Raw genomic sequence first — 23792 nt, forward strand, 5'->3', positions numbered from 1 at the left:
CTTATGCCTATATGTAACTCATAAATCATCCTGCCTCACCTAAAGCAGAATAGACCTCGTCTCCATCCTCTTAAGCTCTCTCCCACTCTCTTTAACTCTGAGTTCATCCTTTCCAATTTCTCTCCTCCATTGCTACTTACCTCTAGTAAACATTTTTATTTATTTTATTTTGAGCCCTAAGTGTCCCTGTAAAAGGATTTATACCTTCTCCAACCCCTTCAGCCCTGGTAGGAACTATTGGATGTATTTTATTTTTCTAAAACCACCCACACAGATAGGTTGGAAGCAGAGGTCATCTTTGCTTTGGAAAGAGATTCATTCCCTAAGCCAAATGGACAATAAAAAGGAGCAGAGGGACTTCATGTCCCCTCTCTTCAGCCAAGTTCCTTGCAACCTTTTTGCTATTCCTGGAGTCAGAAAGAGAGCAGAGTACTTGGCACAATAGAGGCAAGTACCAGGAATCAGGACTGGGGTCTCAAGTTCCTCAGTTTTAACTGGGTCTTTTTTGAGTCAGGCCACTTTTTATAGATAATCTCAGTATTGAAAATCATATTTTAACTGTATAAAGGCTGTCAGAGGCTTCTCTCTATAAAAAAACTAAAATATTGTATATTAACCTGGCAGGTATTTAAATCTTGGTTTTAATTCTAAGAGTAAATTTTAAGCAAAGGGATATAGAATAGGAGACATACTCCTTACTGTAATATTCAGGTCAAAAGACCCCATTGAGAACATTTTATTTTGATAATCAGCCTTGAGCAGAAATCTACAGATATATTTTCAAATACCTTTAATTCACAAGGCTTAGAATAAAAAATAAATTCTGACTGTTCTTTGGAGGAAAAGAGAAGCAAGCCTGACAGGTAGCCCAAGTCCAATAGTCACAGTTGCCTGGCAACCGTGTTTTGCAGTGCTCTTCCTTCAGACTACATCAACTACTTCCCTGAGCAGCTTCAGAAACAGCCAGAATGACCTCCAAACTAAAAAGCAGATGTTTCAAAAATAACTTCAGGTGATATAATCCCACCTGTTTTAGATTCTGGGAAGTTGCCATAGTGAGTTCTGCTATGTCTTTGGGGTTTTGTATTTAAACCCTTTTTGTATATGAACCATTAGGATCCTCTATCTCAATCTAAAACCCAGGTATTTGAAACTACCCAGAAAGAATTACCCAATTGGGGATCTAGCTGAAAAAAGCTGGTCCGTTGTTTGAAAATGGACTTTTAAAGACCTCTCTCTGCCTCTAATGCAACTACTCAGTGTGATGTTAGAGGCTCTAGACCCAATCCATAGATCATCTGGCAGAACTCAGAGAGGAGCCAGAGGTGCAACAAAGTTCCTTGCAGAGAAAGAGAAGGGAATTGTGCTCTAAATTCCCAGAAAATGTGAGTCATTGATTCTTCTCTAAGGAAAATTTGCATGTTGCCTCATAAAAAAACAGAAATTTAACTTTGAAATAAGAACAACAAAAGTGAAGCTACAGAAAGGCAAAAAGAAAACGGTAAATTCTAAAATGTAAATCTACCAGGAACCTAATGCTTTTTCGTTTTTTAACTTATCAATTTGGCAAAGATTTAAAAAGAAAATACTAAACACTAAGTAAAGATATGGTAAAAGAGATGCTCGTATACTGGTGATGGGAATAAAACTTATTCCACCTATCTGCAGTGTAATTTTGTAGTATAGCTCATGCACTAAAGCATGCTTCCTTCCACTCAATAATTTAACTCATAAATGTCTATCCTGAGGAAATAATCTAAAATTCAGAGGAAAATTTATGTCGAGAAGACAATTGCAAAGGATTGGTAACAATTAATTTAGTCTTCTGCAAGGCAGAACTTTAAATATAAAGACATTTTTCTTCTCCTTTTGTGAGGTTCTCTCAATTGCTCCTCATAGAACAGTTTCCAGACCATTTTATATTCTGGCCAACATCCCTCTTCCACACAACATACACACACACCACCACCAACAACAGTCTATAATTTTTCCTCTGAAAGTAGCAGCATTGAATCCAACACAACATTCTAAATGTGACCTGAGTATCTTGTAGAGCCCTAGGAATGATAACAAATTTCTGTTATCTGTCCCTGAAAAAGTTTGAGATAAGTAATACTTACAGTAGATTGTTTTAAAGATAGTCTCTCATTTCATCTCATTATTCTAAATTTAATCCTTGGAATGCTGAAAGTTGGTATCTTTGAAAAACATTTATTGGACACCTTAAATAATTACCTTCATAAAACTGAGTTTAACCCTATACCTCCTTTTTTCAGTGGACACCACTGTAAATAAGAACCATGTGATTTTTATTTCTGCATTGGTTGCAAAAATTTTTTTTCGCTTCTACTTAGGACACAGTCACATGAGAACTGTACTGACACAACTAACAAGAAGAACATGCAAGGTAATCTACACAATAATAGTTTTTTCAGAGCCTATCAGAGAGCTGAGTTTGTGAAGAAATCTAATGAACTAAAGTCATCATTGGCGGAGTCACTGGGGAGGAGGACGTATTCATAGACGTTCATAAGAATAAAGCAGTTTAACTTTTCACAGATATTTAAAGATGAAGTGCAGGCTGGCATGGCTATTTTGAATCGCTGGGAGCTCCAAATCAAGGAGAGTCTTTACCTGTTGACCAATTCTTTTTCTTTCTTTCTTTTTTTTTTTTTGTAGGCTTCATCTGATATATTTAAGAAAGTTTGGAAGCAGGACAAGAGTGCTGTAAAGGCACAGACACCTCAGATCTGTTCAAATCCAAGAGCAGAGCAGGAAAATTGAGACCCTGCATGTACTCTGAGCCTTACAGGGAATATAAGTAAGTGCCCATGTGTGGCTGGGTGAGTGGCTGGAGAGTAACAGAAATGTGCCTCCCACCTGAGGAGCAGGTGCTTTGGATCTGTGAAGTCTGAGGGAAGGATAGGAGAACTGAGAAAATCCCACCCCCCCAACCCCCCAGCAGCACTCTGGGCTTTAGATTGATTATCAGACAACAGCTGTCTGGGGTAGGAGCAGAGGAGCTGCAAGAGCCCTTCCTGAGGTCCAAGCTGGAGGAGAAAGCTGAAGTCTGGTTGGAAGTCTTGAAAACCTCCAGACATGCAATATGGGGAAAGGTTCTAATTCTGTACTCAAAACAATTGAAGCTTGTATAGAATTGAATTTATCAGCAAAGCTCAGATCATGTCAATGAAAGATTAGATTGACTCAACCCCTGAAAGAATGACATGCATTTAAATGGGAAAAAGATAATATTTCCTCAGCCTCTGTTCTTTTACACACAATGTTTGAAAATCAATCAACACACACACACACACACACACACACACAGTGTCCACAATCTGTGGAACACATCAAACAATCATACATGTCACTAGAGGCCAAGAAGAGAGAGAGTGGAGCAGAGGAATATCGGAAGAGATATGTCTGAGAATTTCCAAAGCTGAAGGAAGGTATCAACTCAAAGATCTAAGATGCCAGTAAACCCCATGTGAATAAATATATTCTCGTCAAACTGGAAAACAAATACAAAGAGAAACCTTGAAAGCAGCTAGAGAAAATGGATACATTAAATATAGGAATATAAGATAAAAAGAATGGTTGACTTTTTGTCAGAAACAATGAAGGCAAAAAGACAAAGACACTTTATTAATTGCTCAATAAAAGCATCTTAGAACTTATGTCCAAAAAAAACCCCACTTAAATATTAAAAGAAAGCTATTTGCTAGTGTGCAAAAGCTGAAGGGCACTGACTTCAGCAACCCGAACAGTTAGATATGTTAAAAGGAGTTCTTTACTTAGGAAAATTATACCAGATAGAAATCCAGTTCTAAAGAAAGCAATAGAAAACCTGGAAATAGAAAACATATTGGTAAACATGAAGGACTTAGAAACAACTTTCAGCAAACCAAGAATAGAAAAGAACTTCTACACCTGTTAAAAGGCATCCAAGATGATATATTCAAAGTACTGGGGGGGGGAAAGCTGTCAATCAAGAAAATAAAACTACTTTTTAAAACTGAAGGCAAAATAAACACATTCCCAGATAAACAAAAACTGAGAGAATTGGTTGGGAGCAGACCTGACTTGTAAGAAATAATCCAAAAAGTCCTTCAAGCTGAAAGCAGTTGACCATTGACAATAATTTGAAAAAACCACCCCCAAAATAAGGAGCACTGGTAAAGGTAATTTTGTAATTAGAAAAGATAGTATAAATACAGATATCGTCTCCTTTCTTCTCTTATCTGATTTAAAGGCCATTGCAGAGAAATCTATTTATCTATCTATCTAATCTCATGTATCTACCCATACCTATACACATATGTATAAATGTATATACACACTGTGTGTGTGTAATAAAATTGTGCTGTTGGGCTTACAGTATATAGAAATGTAATATATTTGACATAACTGAAAGGGACAGGTGGAAGCTAAGTCATATTACAGTAAGAAAATAACATCAGGTGATAATTCAAATTGACAGAAACAAAAAAAGGGGAGCAGAAATGCTAAATATAAAGGTTAATATAACAAACTATAAATATATATTTGCTTTCCTTTCTTAGTTTCTTTAAAAGACACTAAAATTATAGAAAGCAATAATTTCAGCAGAAGTTTATTGAATTTGCAACATATAGGTGTATAATATATACAGTATAGATGTATGAATAATAATCCATAGCACAAAATGGATAGTTACCTAAGAGTAACATTTATATATCTCACTGATACTGTTGGTGAAAATATGAAGGTTATTGTGATAAATTCAGGTATATCAGGTAAGCTCTAGAGTAATCATTAAGTTTTTATATTTAGAAAATGTCTAAATTAAATTTTTACACTAGAAAATATTTACTTAATGCAAAAGAAAGCAATAAAGAAGAAATAGAAGGACATAAACAAATGGAACATTTACAAAGCAAAAATACAATGGCATCAATGATAACATTAAATGTTAATGGATTAAATAATCTAATCAAAAGGCAGAGATTGTCAGACTGGATAAAAAATAAGATCCAACTATATGCTGTCAACAGAAAATACACTTTAGATTCAAATGTACAAATAGGTTGGCAATTGTAACAGATATAACATGCAAACAGGAACCATAACAAATTGTAGTGGCTATACTAATATCAGAAGCATCCTATTTAAGTGCATCTCTTCTCTCCCCCATCTCCCTTCTCTGTTGTTTTTCTTTAGCACTAGTCACCATGTGACCTACTATATATTTTAATTAGTTTTTTATTACCATCTCTCCTACTAGAATGTAAGCTCTTTGAAGGTAGGGTTGTGGCATCTCTTTTGTTTTTGTTTTTGTTTTTCTTCTCTGTTTTATTCATTACTGGTCAACTCTGTATCTAGCATCTAGGTCAGATTCAGGCATACAGTGGGAGCTCAATAAATATGTATTTAATGAATGAGCACCATGGGCTGTAATCTAGTTTCTAGGGATAGAATAGTGAATCAAACAAAAGTCTTCACCCTCATGGAACTTAATTTATAGTGGAATAATTTTTTTTAGTGGGAAGGATATTTTAATTGAACCACATGGTAAGCATAATGTGGTATGCACAGTAAGCATTAATGGAGATGCTTGCAATTATTATTCTTTTTACAAAGCCAAACCAAATTTTAGCCATATGTTTAGTTCATTTGCTCTCCAGTATCTATAATTAATGTCAATTTGACTAGATTCCTAATATTATCTATGGTTTCATCATTCTGATCCATTTTCATTCTATTAGAAAAGTAGAAACTGCTCATGCTTTATGTTTATCACATATCTAAATGGTTTTTAAAATTGTTTTTAAATGGTCTGATTTTGCCAAGTATATTTATAGATAATTCTTATACTCACAAGCATAATGTAATAGAAATGTTTCACTTGTTTCTAATTCATTTGAACTTCATACACTTATGTGGAGAATTACTTAATACTAAAATATATCCTAAACTCTTGTAATGGCTTTCAAATTTATATATTTCATTTATTTCCCATGATAAGAAGAAATTATCAAAAAAAGTGAATCTAAAACTTCTCAGAGAGCAATACAAATATATTCTGTTATGTGAAGATTAAAATGAGCAGGTTTAAAATATGCTGGGATTAATTTTTTTTTCATTTTTAAAAAAGAGGAAGATTCTATTCACTTTTGTCTTTTTTTCTTCCCTCTGGTGACAACTGAGAACATATTTCTATGCCTCTTCTTTATGCACGTAAAAGAAATTCTACAAGTTGGGTTAAAAATATTGCCAACAATGACAAAGATAAACAGGTTATTTTATCAAAACAATGTTCTATGTTCTTTCATGTTCTATGAGAAAGTAAGCTAATGTGTGATATTGAAGACTAGTGATGACAAATGGCAATGGTAATAACATATACACAAGGCAAAGTACCCACTTACTCTTAATTAGTTTTTTTCTGTTAGAAAATCTTAATATGAGAGAAAAAAATGTGGTACTAAACTTCATTTAAAACCTGTTTTGAGGGAATTCAAGTCAGATAACAACATACTCAGGAAGTAAAAAATTATGGTAGTAAGATTTAGTGTTTAAGCTTTATAATCAATTGACTTTGTTTAAAATGCAGAACTACAGTACCTATATAAAAAGGGTCATAAATGACCCTTAAGTTATTGTTGCCATTTACCAAAAAAACAAAAACAAAAACAAAAACACCTTCCCTATATTTTTTTCCTAATATATCTTAGACTTACATGTAGCTCAAATAAGAAACCCATGAGGCCCCTCTTTGATTCCCCATTATAGATTTAGACATGTTGCTTCTTCCTTATAGCTTGAAAATGTTTAGTTTGCTGTGATTTTCTTTCCTACCAAAGCACTGGGATACTAAAAAATAAAATTAAAAAAAAATTTAAGAAAATTTTCAGGGTAGGTGATAAAATTCTAGGTTTTTGTTTGTTTTTGATGAAAGAGTTCATCTCAAAGTACAAACAGATTAATCAAACAAATAAAACTCACCTGTCTTTGCATCTTTCCAGTCATCTGAAAGAATGGTCTTGGTCTGGATAGTGTATTTAGATATAGGGCTATGATTGTCTGAACCTCGGCTCCAAGTAAGTGCCACAGAAGTGGCTCTAATGTCTTCTATTCGTAGGCCACCCGGAGGGCCTGGAGGGCCTGGAATGAAAATTTGGGTAATGAATCAGTGAATCTCAGGTAGTGAATTAAGTGCACATTAGAATATAAAAATGCCCTCCTTGCAATTAATCTAAAGAACATTTACATGATGAAATCAGTGTTGCCACATTCCTTTTAACCGAAAACTATAAGAAGCAGTAATAATGGTATTTATGGTTTTTACTAAATGATTTCATCATGTCTCTTTTTATGAAAGGACATAAATGCTGTTCATTTAAAATGCCATTTTAAAAAATGGCATTATTATTCAGGATACATATGATAATCTTTGACTCATAAAATGCAATTGGCACAAAGTAACCTAACAGAATATAGCACAGTGATATTTAAAGAATGATTATACGTATCATTTTGGGTAATACATTTCATGTTAGTTAAAGTAATAGAAATAAATAATATCAAAAGAAATATTTCTATTTACATAAAATGTAGAAAACAACTGTCAATTCAGATGTACCAGGAATGATCTGAAAACCTCAAATAATATACTAAAGAGTCTTAGGCCAGAAGAATTATTACTTCAGAACACAAAACAATGTTAAAAATAGGCTTTCACAGATGCCTCATAATTCAGCATTGATATTATTCTCTAAACTGAGAACACTGTTCTGGGTGGTAGAGATGAAAAGATAAATGAGACATAATTTTAAAGATCTGAACAGCTCTTTGGCTTGAAAAGGGTGAAATGGCCCAGTAAATAAATAACTATTATAGACAGTAGTGAATGCTAGGATTATGGTATACAAGATACTTATACTTTGCATCATGATTTCTTCTTTTTAAAATTGTAAAAAAAAAGTCCTTTAGGTGGTAATGTGGCATCTATCACTCACAACGCTAAAGAAGGCTCTCAGTTGCCAGAGAGCTCCTAGGATAGATATTTCAGACAATGACATCACTTGTTTTCTTTTCACCAGAAAGGAGGGCATTCCCAACTGAATCAGGCATAGTGAATATAATAATCAACAACTTTGGATAATGGCAAATTTTTTTGTTGAAAAAGTATTAAATAAAGCATGTGTTTTTATCTTTTAGCTGAAAATAAGTGCCTTCCTATTTATATGTCAGATTAGATGCTTTGTCTACTTGGCCTTTTTTCTCCACTTGGGCTTTGGTCTTTGCAGAGGTGTAAGACGACACCTCAAACCTTCACCAATTTCCTTGTGGTTGGTCCCAAGGAGGAAAATGTGTGTGTCGATCAACACAACTGCACTACTACCAACATTAAAATAACACAAGACACAGCCTATGGATGGTAGCAAATTTTATTTGGAAATATACAACATAAATTAATAAAGGTAAATAAAGTTTTGTAAACGTATAATCTCTAATAGTGTTTTTATATTTCCTAATGTTAATCAAAAGTAATAATGTCATCCAAAATTAATGAAAATAGCCACATAAATTATATAAAACACATTTGATACTCAGAAAGAACATATTGCATTTTTCTTATGTAAAAACCACATTGAAATACAATGCACATTCTTGATCAGAACCACCAGGTTCCTTACTTCACATGAACCATCATCCCAAGTCAATTACTGAGCGGAAAATTTCAGAGTATTAAAAGTAAAAATTAGAATTGAAAAATTAAAAAGAAATAAATTTTGAAAGGAAGAGAAAGTCTTAGCATACAGGCATTCAGACACTTTTTCTGAGCATAAGGTTATGGCATTCAGAAAATGTTAAAGGGAATTTAAGGCAAAATTGCCATAGGTTAGTCTTTTACCATTAAAGTGTAAATCATTTCCCTGCTGTTATTCTCTGAAGTTCTTAGATGGCAAATGAATGACCTTCGGAAAGGTCAGATTAAAGTCTCATAGTATTAGTGTATTTGTGGGACACCATATTCATAGTGATTTATCCAGTCACCCATTCACTGAGGAACAACACTGTTGAGCAAAACACTATAATTATACTTATGCATTTTTTCTCTGATATATGCCTGGCCTAAGGTGAGCTCTTGGTAAATATCTGGTGAAGACATAGATGAATTTATCACATTGACCTTCGGGCAGTTCTGTAAACATAATAGTTATCCACAGTACACTCTCCATTCTCCCACTTGCCTTGAAATACTGTATCATCATAAGAAAGTGAAACTGAGAAATCAAATGGAAAGGAATTGGTTGATATCACCAAAACCACTGTGTGGCAATATTATTTGGTAATGGTTCACCTGACATAAAGTAGATTTTTCCATCTAGTAGCTAACTACAAATATCCCCCAGAAAATTCCTGAGAGAAAATATACTATTAAAGAGCAGAGATTTTAGAGTTAAAAAAGGCTTGACTCTAAATTCAATGCCCTGATTTATTTTGGGCAAGTCTCTCAAATTTACCAAACTTTCATTTTCTCATGTATAAAATAGGAGTAATAAAAATTGACCAGATAGGATTGTTGTTAGGATTAAAATAATATCTTTAAAGAATGTAGCGCTAGGCCTGGTCCACAGAACGTCCTTAGTGCATTTTAGCTATTAATATTATTATTGTTCCAACAGTAAGAGCTTTCTGGGCATCTGAGCTAGAGGACAGGAGTAATAGTTGTTAATAACTAACAGGGATCTCTTTACCAGATTGTTCACTTATCACTTGTTTCCACTCAAAAGTAAGGTGTTTCTGGTAAATTTGATGGAGATAAGGAAAGGCTGGGGATGTGAAGGCCCTCTGATGTGTACTAAGGAATCAAGATGCAACAAAAACAGAGTTGTTCTATGGAGACAAACTGGGCCGGCCCTGCACTGTCTCCCAGAAGGAAGGTTTTCTAAGCAGTGTAGCTGGTGTTACGTGTTCAGTTTTTCTGTTCAGAATGGAGAGAAAAGTGTAGTGGTGGAAAATGAAATAATGCAGCCATTAGTTCCTCAGCACAAAGGCAGGCATTGAAGAACTGGCAGTCCTTATGATCTTTTCTTCAATGTCAAAAAAGCAATACATAATTCTGAATCAGAGTTTGTTTCCTTTTTTAAGCTCTCATGACTGTGCAAACACTTGTAAGAAATCTTTTAGGAAAGAACTGAAGCTAGGGAAAATGTAAGCGAATGGACAGCTAAACACAGGTTATTTTGTTATTACTTTACTGGTATATCTTTCCAGTTTCTTAGGCTTCCTCAGGCAGATAGCTAATGATTGCTAGGAACACTATTTTTACCAAATTTAAATTATTATGAAACAGAGAAATTAGTCAGATAGAAAGGACCTTTGGAATTTGACCTGGATTTTAAATGCCTAGGTATATTAGATGACAAATTATTTTGTTCTTCCTTTTTTTTCCTGTTTTTTGTTTTTAGCATTAATGATCCATAGTGGGGGAAAAAAAAGAAGTAACTGGGATGTTTCTCTGACTAGCCCTGGCAAAGGTGTTTCATCAATTCTTCTTACTATCAGTAAATATTAAGAAAGTTGGAAAGAGAAGAAAATGAGAAAAAGAGACAGAAAGGAGGGTATTAAAACTTATCCCAAGTATGCTTTTTGTTTTTAGTTTTTATGAATATGGTTTTGTCTATACCACTTGCTTGTCACCACATATCCCCCATGCCCCGGAGTCCTGAAATTCATTTTATTAAGCTTATGTATCATATCCATAAAACAGTGCTGCTATTTTCGTTTTCCGATTCTTCCAAATGCTGACAGGTGTCATTAAGTGTGGACATCACTAACTGGGTTACGCCTATCCAGCTGACCAAATTCCTCCTTTATAAATTAACAGTACAAACTTCAGTGTTGATTCTTTGCATCTTCTTTTCCCTTTCAGTATCACAGTGTTCAACCACTACCTTTCCGTACTTCTTCAGTTAGAAGCTGCCATTATGGACTGCTCTTTCTTTTTTATTGCCATTACACTCTGTCTTTGTATTCTTGTTTTTCACCCACTATAACCTTTCTCTCTGGCATGAAATATCCCTCTCAGAGATTACTGATTTGAGAAAGCTCCGTAAGAATCTCACCTATGGGGGATAATTAGTGGTCTATCAAGATCCTTGTTAGGGTTATATTTCTGCATTCTGGGTTCTTCAAAATTAGGCAAAAGGAGTCTATAATTACTTAGGTTTGTTTCTGTCACTTTTTTTTTTTTTTTAACATAGCGAAGGACTTTGGAAATAGCCAGAAAGGTCCTTTATCACCTGTGATTCAATGCAGTCTCACTGGTCACACTCATATTCTCTTTTCCTAAATTCCTCTAGGTTCTCAAAGTTTTACTGTTAAATCATTGACTACAGGCAAATATTGAAAACATTGGATATGTAATGTAGATCACACATCTTTTAGATGTCACTGAAGCCAATACCTGTACATTTTACAAAAGGAAGCTGAAGTTCAGAGGGTTATTGCCAGAATCTAACAGCTGGTCTGTGACAAACCACAAAATAAGGACAAGAGACTGGGTTTCCAGGCACAACCCAGGCAAAACGAGAAAAAGCCTGTTTGAAATTCAAATCATGCAGCCCAAACATGTTTGTCCACAAAAAGCCTGCAGAGAACTACCTGAACACCGACATATTGATACTGTGGTTCTCTTGGATTTGTCTGAGTTTTTTAAAAGGCAAGAACTCATAAGAACATAAAATGTTAATGAATCCAAAAAAGGATATTTATGTTGTATAATTTAATAAAAATAATATATTTTACTAAGTCCTTATTATATCTGTCACTGCTAAATCTTTTATAATTCTTACAAATAACCCTATGATGCAGGCACTATTATTTTCACTATTTTACAGATGAGGAAACCCAGATATGGACAGAAGAAATAAAATAACCACAGTCATCCAGCTAGCAGAGGGCAAAGCTAAGATCTGAACCCAACTGATTTTCCATGAGACTTTTCGTTCATTATAGTAGAAACAATCATTTAAAAACAGCATTATCAGATTCAAATTCAAAAACAGTATTTACTTTCCTTTAGAGACCTTTTTTGTTGGGGAAAATATGAATTACCTGGGCACTAGTGTATATTTTGGGGAAAATGACAAAAACTGTGATATGTTGATTACAGCTTTTTAAATTTGTTCATGATCTGTTAATTCATATAAATGAAAATAAGCATATCACGCATTTATAAATTCTGACAACATCCACAGGTTTTTTTTTTTATCATAAAGGGATTTGTTAATCTTTCCTGAATTTTACTAGTGTTTTGAGAAAAAAATACCTATGTATGAACACAATACAGATGTGATTTCCACTCAGTTTTCATTCATTTGTAAAGTAGGAGGAAAAATGAACACAAATACAATTAATTCTCAATTCTGTCATTTCCTCTTTAGGAATGTAATGTAGTATCACTCAGTGAAGTGGTTTTTAGACATTTGAGGAAAAGTAGCAGGAAAAATTTTTTCAAAATGATTATTCACACATTATAGGCTGACTGTATTTTCTCAATCACAAACTGAGACTAATTTTCCCATAAATCAAGTGGGATAGACAATTTAAAACTGGGATCCGCCAGGATTAAACAGGGTGCATAGTAGCCATGACTATACCCCAGGTGTCACTTGAGTCAGCGCCGATATTCAGGCAGTTACCCTGATGAACTTTCTCCCTCTGAAGCGCTGGCCGGCTCTCTAAACAACTGTGGTTGGAACTGGACCCCAAAAACCTGCTCGTCCTTCTGGGACTCTGCTCCGCGTGGCACGCATTTAATTGTAAGCCTTGGCGCTAAGCAGGAAAGACGTCTCAGTGTCATCCTAGTTTCATTTGTAATTGCTCAGTAAGTAATTAAAGGCAAAGTACCACATACGAATATCCTGTGGTTCACCGTTTATTTTTACTAAAATAGCAAATTTTAATGAAAGATTTAAATGATAAGAAAACAAAAAAACTTTCAGTATAAATTATTATCCCTTTTAAAATAAAATAACCTGAAAATAAAAATGTTGAAAGAACATCAGTTATATTAAGGCAGGTGGCCTCTTCTTTACCAAAATGTGTCAAAGTCCCTTTATTACCACAGGCCCGTTCTTGCTCTGAAAATTAGTTGACAATGGCTTTATTATAAGGTGATAAAACACAAATTTGTGTGGTCTTGTCAGAGTGTTAGGCCGTATTAAGATGAAGCTGAATATTAAACATCTCCATCATTTAACAGCAATGTGGTAGTTTTTTAACCTCTAAAATTGGTATTTTAACCTCATCCATTGATAAAACTGAACTTAGATCCCTATTAGAAATGAGAATGAGGATAAAGGGAGGTAGATGAATCTGTGTAATTCTAGTTGATATTTATGCAGTTTAAACAAAAATATTCTCCTTTTCCTGGCACTTGTCATACTTGTCATGTGGTTTACTTTCTAATTTTTATTCTTTCTTTCCCAAACTATAATCCTATCTGATCTTGGTGGTATACTTTCAATGATGGACTATGGACCACATTGCTGATTCATGCCCATCTCCATGGCAATATTTATGGACACATGACAATCTCAAATTATTTTAAACTATCTTATTCAAATGACAATTGCCCTAGATCTCCAGTCTAAATTCTAAAATGCTTCCTTCTGCGACAATAATTGAGGCTAGAAAATGAAAAATGAAAAATGATGGAAATAAGTAACATTTTGCCAGAGACATGTATTCCTTTAAGATGATAAATCAATTATTTTTTAACTACATATATATTAAGGGATCATATACATATCTCTTAAAGCTTTCCTAAGAGTTCTTCCAACCACAGATGGGCGTTCTAGAGTTACTAAATGAGAAGTCTATATAATATCCCACCCTTAACCATAAACCTGTTTAAGAAGAGCAAAATTATTTCTTGCGAAGAAATAAGAATTTTAAGCATGTCTATTTGACCAAATGGGGGAAATGAAAATACTTTCAAATAATGACATTCAAGCATTTCCAGAAAGAATTATATACACTTCAATTTTAATCTCTCACTTCTGCCCATGTCCTTCCAAAACTTCTTGACCTTCCTCTCAAAACAAAAGATCCAAGAAGGCTGATGCTAGGAGTTAACAGAATTAAATATGCATACATGCTGTTAATGGCTTAGTCATCTTCACTTAAATCTTGCTACTGAGATGACAGTTTTCTCCACATGCTGTCCAATTTCACTTCCCAATCCCAGGAATTGTTCCAAAAACCCTACAGAGCCATGAGCAGTCTTCAGTTGTTTGTTGCTGCTTTTCATCTTTTCTTGCCAAAGAATATATGTGGCATCAGGATACAAAAGGCCACGGGAATAATGCCCCTTAGCTCACATCCTAATTAAGATGATTCATTAGTGAATTTGACAACAACATTGTTCATTACCTGCTTGGGTAAATCAAACAGTCCATTCAGTGGCAATGCTCCTGTATTATAATTCACCAGTTCTTCATTTTTTTTTTCAGATAATGAGCTAATTTCTGAGATATGTAATTTCAAAGAAAAACAGGACATGAAAACACGAAAATTTTACTCAGCCATTATATGATGTATTGGGTTAGTTCAGTAGGCAGTTTTCAGATATTAGTGAAGCTATGCGATTATATTTTTAAATATCATTCCGCTCAAAGTATGTTTAGATGTTCAAAAGGGAAAAAATCCTCTAAGAATTAGATTTTGGCTTGGGGAACTGCAGAAGCTACAAGATTGAGTTAATTAGTAAAATCTAGTAAAATATGTTAAAAAAAAAAGGTTTTCACACAAATAGTGAGTGTCAACGATCACCAGGTTGGAGGCAGGCTTGCACAGACGGGGAGAAAAGGATCCACCATGTTTTTCTCTCCATCTTTTCTGTTTTTACCTGCAAGAGGAAAGATCAAGGCTGAAGGGCAAGTGTGGATGCCCATTTAGGAGCAGGAAGCCACGTACTTCGGGAATTTGTCAAGTATCCTTAATGGGTAAGTTGAAATAATGAACAAAGGAAAACACCTTCTAGACACTGTAGATGGGAGTCCAAAGAGGAGAAGACTGAAGTGACAATCTTTGGCCCAATTGAACCTGTTTCCCTCAGAAAGAGTGACTGACTTTCTAAAGGAAGAGAGTTGTAACTGGAACCCCTCCTCCCCTTTAAAAAAAACCCATACTCCTAGAGCCTTTGTAATTTCACTCCACGCAGTACAAGTCTGCCTACTCAAACGTATGTTTATGCCTTCAAGGCTTCGAACTAAAAAAAATAATCCCGAAGACAAATTTAAGCAGTGATTTAAAAAAATTGAATCAGAGGTTGGGGCTGGAATTCATGGGAACCTGTGTCTTGAGTAATATTATATTTATGTCTACATAATCATTAATAGCAAAAGGATGGGAAGTAAAAGAAAATGTTTAGAAAAAGTCATCATGGGCAACGTGTGAAATGGAGTTGTTATTATTCTCTTTCATAAATACGAACTCTGAGACTTATAGTGATTAACTCACTGGCCTAAGACCTCAGGTTATTCAGCAGATGAAGTGCGTTTCTAATCTATGTTTGCCTAACGCCAAAAGCCATACCTTTTCCATTGCGCCATGTGGATCTCTTAATGACTATATGCATATATTAGTATAACTATATTATTATAGAAAAGTATGATATTAACAAGATGATTACCTCCTATGTTCCCTAACCATAGCTAGCAATAGTTTGATTATTATAATTAGACCACTTTATAACCACTAGCGTCCCTCTGGTTATAGTTACTTAAATAAGAGAAATAGTATCTAGGAAAACTTGCTAGGAAAGCTGCTGACTACTTGTTGCAAATTTAGTGCTATGATAAATCGTAACAAAGGTCACAAAACGCATTTGTCACTTACATTTGTCTTTCAAACGTAAGCGATTTCCAAGTCTTTGATAAGAACTGAAGTTGCTAATTTTAGATATATTCTTTTTTTCTCCCTTTTAAATGAAGTTTGGGTAGTTTTGCGGAGAGAGGGGGCTGTGAACAGTCACACAGGGAGCCTCCCTAAACCGTTGCACATTAGAGTGCCATTTCTTGAATTAGTAACAGTAGCTGCTAACCTCTGCAGGAACATGTCAAATGGTGGTCCTCCAAGTTGTTTAAACCACAGACATCAGAAGTACCTGGTGTGCTCCAATCAGAAACGGTCCCTTGCCTGTGGAAAAATTCTCAGAGATATGCAGGGGGACTCAAGCACCGGCTGTTGAGAGCCATGAAGACTGTAGGGAGCTGATGCTCAGAAGTGTATTCTTCAGTGTGATGGAGCCCGGACTATTCAGTGACACAGCAGGGATCGCTACATTCCAATGGGCCACAAGTCATTTGCTACTAAGAATACTGAAAATTCATGTTTGTACGTTATTTTTTTTTTGTAAAAATGAAGTGGATTCAAGGTTGTCCTTTTAATTATGCTAGCTCTTGTCTATTGTTTACTTTCATCCCAATGCACTTGTAGATAAAGGAGTTTGTTTCAGCAGTGCCCTGAGAAATGCATGTGGACCACAACCAAGTCCCTCACTTTGTCCTATGCCCACAGAGTGACCATTACATGCATTGGGAAATTAGAAATTAAAATGGTGTCTTACTTTTTTGGAATAAAAAGACTTTTTTGGATTTATTCCAGAATCTGCATTTGCTCATAAGTGTTTTGGGCAGTTAAACACTATAATGGAAAAGTGCTGTGGCAGAGAGAAGATTGAGAACTGTTTTGCTGATCTAATGAGATGTCCTAAGCCAAATTTGGATAACACGTGGGAAGGGGGTTTTGTCACACAAGGACCGACCGGATCCTGTAGTCACCTATGAGGAGGAAATAGGGAAGGTGCAAACCATGCAATAGCTGGATTTGTAGGATACCAGTGGAGATTCCACAATCGGTTGCATTGATATTACCCTTTTAACATTTCTCCCTTTCTCTCTGAATCTGTCTCAATCAATCCCAATGAGGATGATGGTGGTCTGAGGAGCTATGTGATAGAATTAAAGGACTAAAATCTCCTGTCTACACTTCTTAAACGGACCACAGGTTTAGAGGGTAAACGTTTTCTCTGAGTTTCCTTCATTTTCATTTGCTTGGGTGTAATAAATTCTCTGACCCAATCAAATTCCCAGGGCCTGGGCTGGTGAGGTTGGCTGGTGGGAAGGAGATAGATGGTGGCGGCAGGAAACCAGTCTGCAAAAAGCACCATGAGGAAATAACTGCACATTCCTTGAAATGGCAGACTTCACAAAAATCATACGAAAAAAATTGTGTTGCTTAAAAGGGATTTTATATCACTGAGCCTTTTGTTGGTTATTTTTTCAATAATGAAGGTAAGGCATTTTCTCTTCTTTTTTTTAAATAAAATGAACCAAAAGAAAAGATATCATGAAATTCTAATTTCAAATAACTTAAAATTTTACTCTCTAAATTAACTTCGAATTACTAATTCTTCAGAGTGTTTGGGCGAACAATTTAGCTAAACAAACCATATACCAACATTGAACCAGATGTACAATAAAAATGATCTGATCTGATTTTTATATTTGGGGAAGTTAAACACTAAGGAGAAGTGAGAAAAAGTAAGTTATGTAGTGAATTTGAAACACTAATAATTGGCCAAGTTCTGGCTTGATCATGTGAGCTCTGAGGAATATTTTCATTTTCTTTTTCTTCTGTTTTAAACTTCTTTTGCCTATGAATGGATTACTAGTCCTTGTACTACGACCGCACAGAAATTTTGTTAGGATGACATGATAAAATTTATATGAAAGTTCTGTGGACACATACATTCTAATCTAAACCATTTAAACATTTTGAATGAACTATTTTTTGGCTAAAGAAACATTATAAGATCAAGCTTAAAACCATCTGCCATGATTTATTACTGTATTCGCTATTGTAATTATAATTGTATGATGTTGACTAGAAGAAAAAAGTGTTAATTATTATAGCTTTCCTTTTTATTAGACCAGTCATAAATACATTATGGGCAAAAATAGCATTGAAAAATCTGCATCAGTAACTTTTCTATAGAATACACATTTCCTACCAGAAAAAGAAAAGGGCCCATATTTTAATTTTCCACATTGCTTATTTTATCTCAATAAATATACCTGAATTAGTGTTTGATTATGTTATGTTATAGCAATGAACTATGCGTTATATGTGAAACCAGACTGTCTATATTAAAATCTTGTCCTTTCACTTAGTAGCTGAATGACCTTGGGCAAGTAACTTAGCCTCTCTGGGACTCAATTTCCTTATGTGTAAAATGGGGATAATAATAGTATCCATCTCTTAAAATAGTGTCTGGTAAAAATAAGCCTTTAATAAATATTATATATCCTTACATAATATAATAAATATATGCTACTTAATATGTTTTATTATAATATATACTATATAATTATGTCATATGTTATACATTAAATTGTATAATTATATATCTTTATTTTTTATTTTATGTTCATAATATATGTCTTTTCACAGCATAAAGATTGGAGTTGCAAACATAATATCTTGCCAACATAAATTAAAATTGCTTTTAAAATATGAACTAATTGCCATTTACTCATGCCCATAAAGACTTTTGGGTTTCACTGATTATCTGTACTGCTCTTGTAATCTGATGTAATTGTCAGCTTAATTTCACATTACTGTCCGGTAGATATACACTGATATATAAAACTCATGAAGGACCAGTGAAGTGGAGCGTCTGAAAGCATGCCAGGCTATTAAGTTCTGTAAAGCTTCCAGCTTTCTCTCCTGGAAGCAGAGTGAGGAGAGCAAGGTCACTGATTATTTTTTAAGGGAGACATGGATACAGACGGACTGCATAAAAGAATAAATTCCAGTTTGCCAAAAGCTGACCAGTTTGATTATAAGACAAAGAGAGTCAGGAGCAATAATTGAAGAAGAGAAGAAATTCTACAAGGAAACTTCTCTGCCTGTGCTCCAGAGAGGAAAAAGAAAAGGAGTCTACACTTATATCAGTGCATCCTTCGCAGTGTCATCTACCAGTTTATAACCCTCACACTGTTATGTTTCAAGTTTTGAATTTGTAAAATGAAGGGTTAAACTAAATCACTTGCAAGATCCATCTTAAAGCTTAAACTATCATGACTCATTCTGAATGAACTACATACTTTGTTGATATATTTGAGCATTTCCTTGAATTTATGTCAATTTACATTGAACTGATGTTGAAAAATACAATTTCAAATTATTGATGTACTTCATAACTTTAGTATTAATTGGGAAAGCTGCTATTTTTACTAGAGCTTTTATAAAATGGAACTACTAGTAAGTTCTAGCTTTGAAACAATCAAGCTACTTTCTAAATTCTGCATTTACTGTAAACAGATATGCCTATCAGCTGATTATTTCAGCTTCAGCTTATAACAGTTAAGGAGAACTGGCCCTTAGCAGCTTTTGAATTTCTTGATTCTCAATGGAAATGAGAAAGCTTAATTTCTGGGCAGTCTTGGCTATCAATAGATGTATTGCTGTGGTTTAGCGCCAAGTGGGTTCAGGATGCCTCTGAATGGCGCCCTGTCAGTCGTTGTTCCAGCCAGTGTGGGCAGCAAGGGCCATTTTCCTGTCTCAGTCCTGCAAGGACTGATGAGATGGAATCTTTAGTCTGTCTCTGTGGCAGACTTTCTTGGCCAAAGCTCGTGGAAAGCAGAGGCAATTATCCAAGTATCTGAGGTAAATGTGTGTTTTTCTGACCCAAATACTTGAAAAACTACCTCAACTATTCTCTTTGATTTGATTGTGATGATCTGGACACATCTTTCTGCCTATACAAGTGAATCTCTTTTTTGGATGTCTTCACATAAGCGTGTGTGTGTGAGGCGGGTGGGGGTGGTAGGCTATGTGTATCCTTGTATGTCTGTCTAACTTTGCGTGTATAGCACATGAAACTTTTTAATCTGTTCTTCCTAATTTTATAGTGATTAATTTGATTAATTTAAAAGTCCTTTTGAATTAATTTAAGCATGCAATGCTTAAATAACAATTTTGAACATAAATTCCACATTTGGTTATTTAATAATAATTTGAATATAGGAATTCTTGAACACAGTGTGAATATTTAAGCCAGATACCGGAGAAATCTAAGTCCTGATTTAATACCAAGAGTTCCACTAACTTTTAACATGATGGCAGACTCACTATCCTTTTGCTTTCACAAATAACCAAGGTGCCTGAGTTAGCCATACAAACAGAACACTAAGTAATCCAAGAGGTGAGAATTTAACCTTTTTAAATAAATGTCTTTGGCTTTATTTTTCCTACAATGTTTTAAAAACTCAACTACTATTTATTATCATATGCCGGACAATGGATAGGAAAGCAAGAAGAGCAGAACTGCAATCAGTAACTTTCATGACTTAGTAGCAGCAGGTCTAGAACAGACTTGGTAATCTTTTGGGTACTATATGAAATTAACTATTGAAAGTTTTAGAGTATTAAAGTATTAAAATTTTAAAGCACTGGCTACAGAAGTTTTAGAAATTAACTACAGATTTTATTTATTCCTACTGTCTGGAAGAAGCCTATTATCAGAAAATTGGACTGAGTTTCCAAAATGATTATCACGAAATAGATGGGTAATACAAGGCAAGTCTCTTTCTCTCAAAGTCTGAATTTTGTAGTATAAAGGGATGGGAATTTTCTAGATGACCCCTAGGATTAATCCTAGATTTAAAACTGTGTATTCCAATTTTAACAGAAATGTAGCTATTTCATGTAGCTACTCTGAAGAAGTTGGAAGTTAAAAAAAAAAAAAAGGAAATGCTGCATGATTTTCCAATAATAGGACCATTAGACCTTTAATCTGGGACAAAAAAAAATGTTTATTTCATTTTTTCTAAAGAAAGAGTACTAATTAACCTGAAACAACATTTCCAAGTAAATGGTTCAAAATTAAGTTTGCCTGGATAGTGAAGAGAGGTGTGCTCTGGATATGAATTCTGCTAACATAGACAATCTGGGAGTAATAAATACTCAAGAACATTTTCGGTAGAAAAGACCATTAGCCAACCATTATGATTGTTTAAACTACAGCAGTATTATTCAGACTAAAAAATATATTGACAGCTTCCAGCAGGTTATTTGGCTATATTACCTTAACTTAGCCAATACAGGATTTAAAAGTGGGTTAGTCATCAACCAAAACGACCTCCTTAAGAAAGAATCTGGTAACCATGTCATTAGGCCAAGTAATAAAAACTTCAGGGGATTACATCAAATAACGATGGCATCTAACATATCCATTTCCATTCTGCAGCTATATTTTGGCGTTAGAAATAAAGTAGAATGTTTCATACAGACACACACATGCACACATACAATATTCTAATCTAAATAAAAATCTATGTGAAACTATGAATATAAGCTTCTAATATAAGAATATAAATGATACAAACTTGATTTGGGGATGCCATTATTTTTACAGTTTTGTAATGTCCACTTTAACTTTAGTTACTCTTTTTCCAAAACATTTCTAAATTTCATGTAACATAGGTCAGTGTTGAGAATCAGACTAAAAGTTTCAGAGAGGGAAAGTCTTTTTTCTTTGGTTTGTTTTTAAATCTCACCCTTGTATTAAGAAATTTTGTTTAATATGGTAGATAAGATGTAAAAGTGGGGGCAGATATGAAAAGTATAATCATGATTGAATTTCCTATTTTGGCAATTTTAGTGACAAACATTATCTCCAGCCAGGTGTCAGGAAGGTCCTCCTTACAGTCGGTAGCATGGCCAAGGGTATTTACAATACAGCAGAAATGCCACAGAAAGCAGTAAAAAACGTATGTCAAAGCCTAATTTCTTGCTTTGTGGCCTAATTTTATGGTCCATTTTTGAATGTTGTCCAAAAGTGCGCTCATGAAAGAGAATTTAGATTTGGCAAGCTACATGAATGTTCCCGCAAGTACTGTCGAATAAATCCCGAAAAACCTTTCCTTCTAAATGACACTTTTTTTTTTAACTGAAAAGCTTTAAGTCTTTCAGAAACATCTTTTGCTGGAAACATCCATACAAGGCTGCACCAAAACTGACTTGATGGAGCAGCCGAAATACGAACTTTTATTACAATGACAACAAAAAGGAAATTTGCATCAGTCCTCTTGATTTGGGTTTTTACACAAGAAGCCTAAAACCATTGGAAGTCTAATAGCTGGTTCTTTTTTTTTTTAAAACTAAAAATAGTTTTAAACTAGAAAGGTCTTTTAGATATTAAGCTATTTGTAGTTGTTCAAATTCTAAATCCCTTTGGCTGTATTACATGCACCTCTGTTTTAAAGTTTTATTCTGAAATTACCTCTTTCACTAACAGTATTATTTTAAATTGATGTCACATATGCTCTGATAGAAAAAATATTCACTAAAATCATCTATAAATTAGTTTAAATGTCATACTACCAAGAATGGTATAACAATCTTTTGTAAAGTTATCTTCATTTTTATATTAGTTCTCTAGCTGGCGAATATTTCATCATATTTTGTTTTTGTTGTTTTATTTATTGTTGATACATAGGTTGAGTGGCTTTTGATTAACTTTAGAGTTTTTGAAGCTATTTTATTTGGTGTGACAGTGCTTAAGTGCAGCTGTGCTAAAATGGTATGAAGGTGAGGGAAAAACACATGGAGTTAACTCTTTTTCTCACCACCTGGACTGCCTTCCTCCATTTCCATGCCACTCCTGTCCTTATGTCAGAGCTCCCTTCCCTGACTTGTAGCCAAATATTCATAACAGTTTTTCAGTCGTCTCTTAATTGACTTCTACTTGGTTTGCACAGGACAAACTAGAGTAAAAGAGGACCTTACCATCTTTTTGAAACACATTTATAATGTAATTACCCATTCTATAAATAAAAACAATATGACTTTCAAACTATTTGCCATGAATTCCCTAGAGCAATAATTTCCAAAAACCGTTTAAAGACCACTTCATCACAAACATCATGGGGCCTTATTAAAGATAGAGATTTGACAACCCAGGCCAGGTTTAAACATTTGGTCACTCTGGAATGCTGTAATTTGATGCCCTCCATACTGACAGTCTTTAAAAATGTATCCAATATTTATTTAAAAGGGAGACAGAAATGCATAGTGAAAAAACAGTGAAGGAGGGTTCTGGGGGAAGAAGCGGAGCACATACTCTCCTCTGCTGCCTTTGGTAATTCAACCCTGGTCCCAAAGCTGCAGCCCCACTAGCTCCTTCCCAGCCCTGGATCCACTTCCTTAGATAGCAGTGTGGCGGCCACCACTTGTTCAAACATTACTTCTGGGCGTGGCATACTCTTTGCCTTCTAGTAATATTATACTATTTTTGAAAAAAAGAGCTCGTATGTACATATTTTCTTTATATTTTCAGCATATTTTATGTCCAGTGATTTTTTTCTTAAAGTTTTTTTTGGAGATAATTATAGATTCACATGCAATTGAAAATTAATACAGGAAGGTGCTGCATATCCTTCACTCATTTACTCACCAAAACATTTTGTGTAACTAAATGCAACACAACCAGAAAATTGACATTGACATAATCCGTCAACTTTATAAGTACAGATTTCGCTAGTTTTACATTCATTCGTGTGTTTGTGTTTGTTTAGTTCTAAGAAACTCTTAGTTTTATTACATGTGTAGACTTATGGGACCATGACCACAGTTAAAATACAGAACAATTTCATCATAAGGATTCCCTGTTGTACCCTTTTATGGCTACAGCGACTCCCCTTCCTCTAATCTCCCTAAGCCATAAC

At 34.5% G+C, this 23792-nt stretch overlaps 1 protein-coding gene across 4 annotated transcripts in view; it reads right to left on the reverse strand.

Moving 5' to 3' along the window:
- The window catches only part of CNTN1 (contactin 1), a 329895-nt gene that overhangs the window by 69911 nt on the left and 236192 nt on the right, over nt 1-23792 (reverse strand). For 3 of the 4 annotated variants that reach the window (XM_057703538.1, XM_057703537.1, XM_057703536.1), the window contains one exon: nt 6988-7146. In XM_057703538.1, coding sequence (XP_057559521.1) covers nt 6988-7146 — 159 coding nt within the window. Of the gene's footprint in view, nt 1-6987; nt 7147-14547; nt 14906-23792 lie in introns of those variants that run through there. The other variant, XM_057703539.1, reaches the window with a different exon arrangement.

The sequence above is a fragment of the Hippopotamus amphibius genome, chromosome 12 (genome assembly GCF_030028045.1).
Source record: "Hippopotamus amphibius kiboko isolate mHipAmp2 chromosome 12, mHipAmp2.hap2, whole genome shotgun sequence".
NCBI classification, from domain to species: domain Eukaryota; kingdom Metazoa; phylum Chordata; class Mammalia; order Artiodactyla; family Hippopotamidae; genus Hippopotamus; species Hippopotamus amphibius.